At 43.2% G+C, this 4,525-nt stretch overlaps 1 protein-coding gene across 1 annotated transcript in view; it reads right to left on the bottom strand.

Annotated features, from left to right (window-relative positions):
- Positions 1 to 2,884: 2,884 nt before the first annotated feature.
- Positions 2,885 to 4,525, bottom strand: part of LOC104624794 (tubulin beta-5 chain) — a 7,901-nt gene continuing 6,260 nt past the window's right edge. The window contains exon 3 of the mRNA XM_010292250.1: positions 2,885 to 4,500. Within this exon, the coding sequence (XP_010290552.1) occupies positions 3,437 to 4,500 (1,064 nt within the window). The 3' untranslated portion in view covers positions 2,885 to 3,436. The remainder of the gene's footprint in view (positions 4,501 to 4,525) is intronic.

The following is a 4,525-nucleotide window of genomic DNA, read 5'->3' on the forward strand; positions in this document are numbered from 1 at the left end:
AGTGCTGCTTCAACTAGTAGGGGCTTGTGGCTCCTTTTGTGCTGTGTAGTGTTCCCTGTTCCTCCCAGTGCTGGGAGGAGGAGCCAGGAGAGGTCCAGACCCTCTTTTCCAGCCTGACCCTGTTCCCAGGAGGTGACCACCTTTTGCTATGGGGTTACAAATGCAACAGAAGAAGTGGGGAGCAGCAGTCTCGGGATGCCCAGAAACCAAGAGCCTACAGTGGCTTGGCTAAGTTTGCCTGCACAGGGACTGTCACATCTGTGGACTGAGGGCCTGCCTGATTCCTCCTCGCTGGCTTTGGACAAAGCGACTTTGCAAAGGAGCTGGCCCATCAGGTGAGGTTCCCATTTCCATCCCATCCACACCTTCCTCCCATGGCATACCTCACCCACTCCCCATTTTTGAGTGGTGTCAGTGGTGTAGGTTGCTATTTTTTTCCCGTCATCCTAGTGCTGGCAGAGGTGCTTATGTCTGGGCAGTACTGGGAGCTGCACTTCCAGGCTGCCTTAGGTCTGGCTTGTCCTGGCAGGCTCTGTGGCCAGGTGCAAAGCAGTAAAAAGAAGAGAAAATGAAGGTGGGCTAGGCACAGAAAGAAAAGGTGCAAGAGACTAGGTTGAAAACTAGGGGGGAAATGAACACAGAGGTGAGGAACAAAGCTAGGTGGGACTCAGCAGCTAGATTTCAAAGTCAAAGAGAAGTTTCCAAGGAAAAAGCAGGAAGCTATTTGTAAAGAGGTGCAATGGAAGGAATTGCTCACCAAACCTGTTACTAAAACACTTTTCAGTTTTATGTCAGGAAAGGAAGGTGACTGGAGTTGGTAGACTGAAGAGGAATGGGAAGCATTTGTGCTCCCCATGGCTTTCTTACTGCTTACATGCAAGCTGTCCTCTGACTACGCTCCTACTACAGGATCCTGGCTTCATTTCAGTGGGTTGGGGTTTTTTCCCCCTAAGATCAGATGGAAGATCCACCTCCTTTTTTTTTTTTTCCCCAGAGAGGGCATTAGTTTGCCTTTCCCACCTCCACATGTTCTAGAAATCCACATCAAACAGTTACACGTAAACACATGTGAAAGAATGGCTGAGTTAAAGCAGATCAGAGGATGTTGTCAGGTTTGGATTCCACAGGCTCAGAGTCTATATTCTGGATGTTGAGTCTGTGTGTGAAAAACAATAAAGAACACACTGGTTTAACCAAGTTATTTAAGAAAGAACTCCAAGATTCCCAGCATTTTTAAAGTATTAGCTTATTTTTTCACAGTGATATCAGAATTTATGGCTGGGACCTAGTTACGAACTCTGCATTACAATAAAATGCAGTCCCACAAGCTGCGAGATGGTTGGTTGTGCTTCTCTCAGAAGAAGCTGTGCTAGTGCTTTACTTGAAAAGTCTGTGCCACGGCTCTGAGCCTGTTACACATTCTCCTCCCTCTTCAAGCTCATTAAAAGCCTGTCATTTGCAAAGCATCAACTAAACTTCTATGTTTAATGGCTTTACCCCCCATGGATTTTGCTTTGTATTGCACTAAATGTTAATTTCTCTTTAATGCATGTTGTCTTTTAGCTTAATGTCACACTGTAATAAATACTCAGCTACAACGTATCGTAACATTTATAAAATGCATATTTAAAGGTGCTCTATTGCTATTCATAAATCCTTTAGGCTTCACTAGCCATTGCAAAGAATGTGGCCCCTGTGACCTTGCTGACTCCATCATGACCCTTCAAAAGATAATCAGCAAGGCCTTCCCAATCTCTGCCTACACACCTCTGCCAATGCCAGTTTGGTTAGGATGTTCCAGGGACCATGTCTCAGCCCATGAAGTCACTTCATATGAAAAACTTGTATGTGATTAAAACTAGTTTAGTTCCATTTCTGTGTTGAACAAAACTGGGCAGACAGCTTCAGCTTATGTCATTAACAGCTGCCCAGTTCATATACTTTATAAAACACTGTCTCATTCCCTGGATACCACACTAACAAAATATGTCATCTTGTTAGGAGCAATGGAACTTTGGAAATCACACTATGTTTGTAAAGTGCCTTTTTAAGTATTGAGCAAGACTTTTGCTTAGAAAGTGCTTCTGAAGGCGAGAACAAAAAGAGCAAAGAGTTCCTGAAACATTTTAAGTTTGGATTTCCAGAGGGTTTCTCCTCTGTTTGCTTGTTTTGTTGCCTGGAAACTGACCTAAATAAGAGATTCCATGTAGACAGAGTGTTCCCTGGTAGAGAACTCTCTGGAGAAGGGCTGTTTAACTGATATGAGCAGAAACCTGAAGCACGCACAAAGAGTGAATGCCCAACTGTCACTTTGTCAAGGTGGCAAGTCAGCTGGGTAAGACAGAGACCTTCCTGTTTCAGCTTTAGTGTAAGCAGATTAACTGTTGTTCACCTTTCATTTTTACAGCTGTTTTGAATATTGTGGTTCAGTACTTTTATTTGTACTTTATCCTTAATCTGTCCAGGGATTTTAACTTCTCTTGGTAACAAAGACACCCATAGCACCTATACTATAGATGTGATGAACTTAACTTACTTACAAACCTAGGTAGCAAGATCTATCAACGCGTGGTCTGTGCTCCCTCTCCCACCATTTTCTGTGGCATAGCTGAATTTCAGCTATATGGGCTAGGTGGAATGGAGATAGGAAAAGCACCAGTAACTGGTGATAGCCAGAAAGACAGGGGACTGGCAACACATTGGGGTGCCACTTTAAACCCCAAGGGTCCTTAAAGAACACATCACAAATGGATAGATTTCATATATATAATCTGTGATTATTCGGCAGCAAGTGATAAAGTCACATAGCATAAATCCAGCCTCTGGCCTGCAGCTCACTGCATATTTATATAGCATTGACTGTCCAAAACACTTTTGCTTGAGAGGATACCAATCTTTTTTTATTTTGTTTTTAGAGGACTGGAGTCAAATATCACTGTTAACAGTTACTGTACAGAATAGCTAGAAATTTTTTCTGCTTTTTATTATGAATAAATTTTTTTCCTGGCAGTTCAGTATTGTATATTCGGTACAGAATTAATAACAACCCACAAGATTTTCTTACTCATAATTGGATGAAAATAGTGCGGCTCTATTTTGTAGATTTTCATGACTATTTTACGTCTTCTCTTGTGCAACTTTAGGGATGACAAACTTCATTTGGAAAAAAAAAAATCCCAAACAAGCAATCTCTGTGTTCAGACTCTTAGACCAAAGTCTTAACTGAATGCCTTATATTTGTCTCATGAACAAAAATGGCCTAATTTCCAGAAATGCTGAATGTCCTCAGTGACCTCAATGGACTCTGAAGAGTGCCTCTAACATCTGAGACTCATGCTCCTTTTTTTTTTTTGAAGCCTAGATACATATTTGTAAGCCTAATTATTAGAAATTCAGATTTGAGAATTTGGCCTAGGAAATAGCGCACCTAATTTCATTATTCATTGATTTCTTCTTCGTCATCTTCAAATGCTTCCTCTCCATCATTTGCTGTTGCTTCTTGGTATTGCTGATACTCTGAAACCAGATCATTCATGTTGCTCTCTGCTTCTGTAAATTCCATTTCATCCATTCCTTCTCCTGTGAACCAGTGGAGGAAGGCCTTTCTCCTGAACATGGCTGAAAATTGCTCCGAGATCCTTTTGAAGAGCTCTTGAATAGCAGTACTGTTACCAATGAACGTGGAAGCCATCTTGAGGCCACGAGGAGGTATGTCACACACTGCCACTTTGACATTGTTCGGGATCCACTCCACAAAGTAACTGCTGTTCTTGTTCTGGATGGCCAACATCTGCTCATCAACCTCCTTCATGGACATGGGACCGCGGAAGACAGTAGCCACTGTCAAATACCGGCCATGTCTTGGGTCACAGGCTGCCATCATATTTTTGGCATCAAACATCTGCTGGGTGAGCTCTGGAACGGTGAGTGCTCTGTATTGTTGGCTGCCTCGAGCTGTCAAAGGCGCGAAGCCTGGCATGAAAAAGTGAAGGCGTGGGAAAGGGACCATATTTACTGCCAGCTTCCGGAGGTCAGCATTCAGTTGGCCTGGAAAACGCAGGGATGTAGTTACTCCACTCATGGTAGCAGAAACCAGGTGGTTTAAATCACCGTACGTTGGAGTGGTGAGCTTCAGGGTGCGGAAGCAAATGTCATACAAAGCTTCATTGTCAATGCAGTAGGTTTCATCTGTATTTTCAACCAGTTGGTGGACCGATAGTGTAGCGTTATAAGGCTCCACCACAGTATCAGAAACCTTTGGAGAGGGCATGACACTAAAGGTATTCATTATCCTGTCTGGATATTCCTCTCGTATCTTGCTGATGAGTAGGGTTCCCATGCCAGACCCTGTCCCTCCTCCCAGGGAATGAGTGAGCTGAAATCCTTGCAAGCAATCGCAGTGTTCGCACTCTTTTCTTACTACATCAAGTACAGAGTCAACCAACTCTGCCCCTTCTGTATAGTGTCCTTTAGCCCAGTTGTTTCCTGCACCAGTTTGTCCTAAAATAACACACAATAGGGAAAG

The sequence above is a fragment of the Phaethon lepturus genome, unplaced genomic scaffold, assembly GCF_000687285.1.
Source record: "Phaethon lepturus isolate BGI_N335 unplaced genomic scaffold, ASM68728v1 scaffold16948, whole genome shotgun sequence".
NCBI classification, from domain to species: Eukaryota; Metazoa; Chordata; class Aves; order Phaethontiformes; family Phaethontidae; genus Phaethon; species Phaethon lepturus.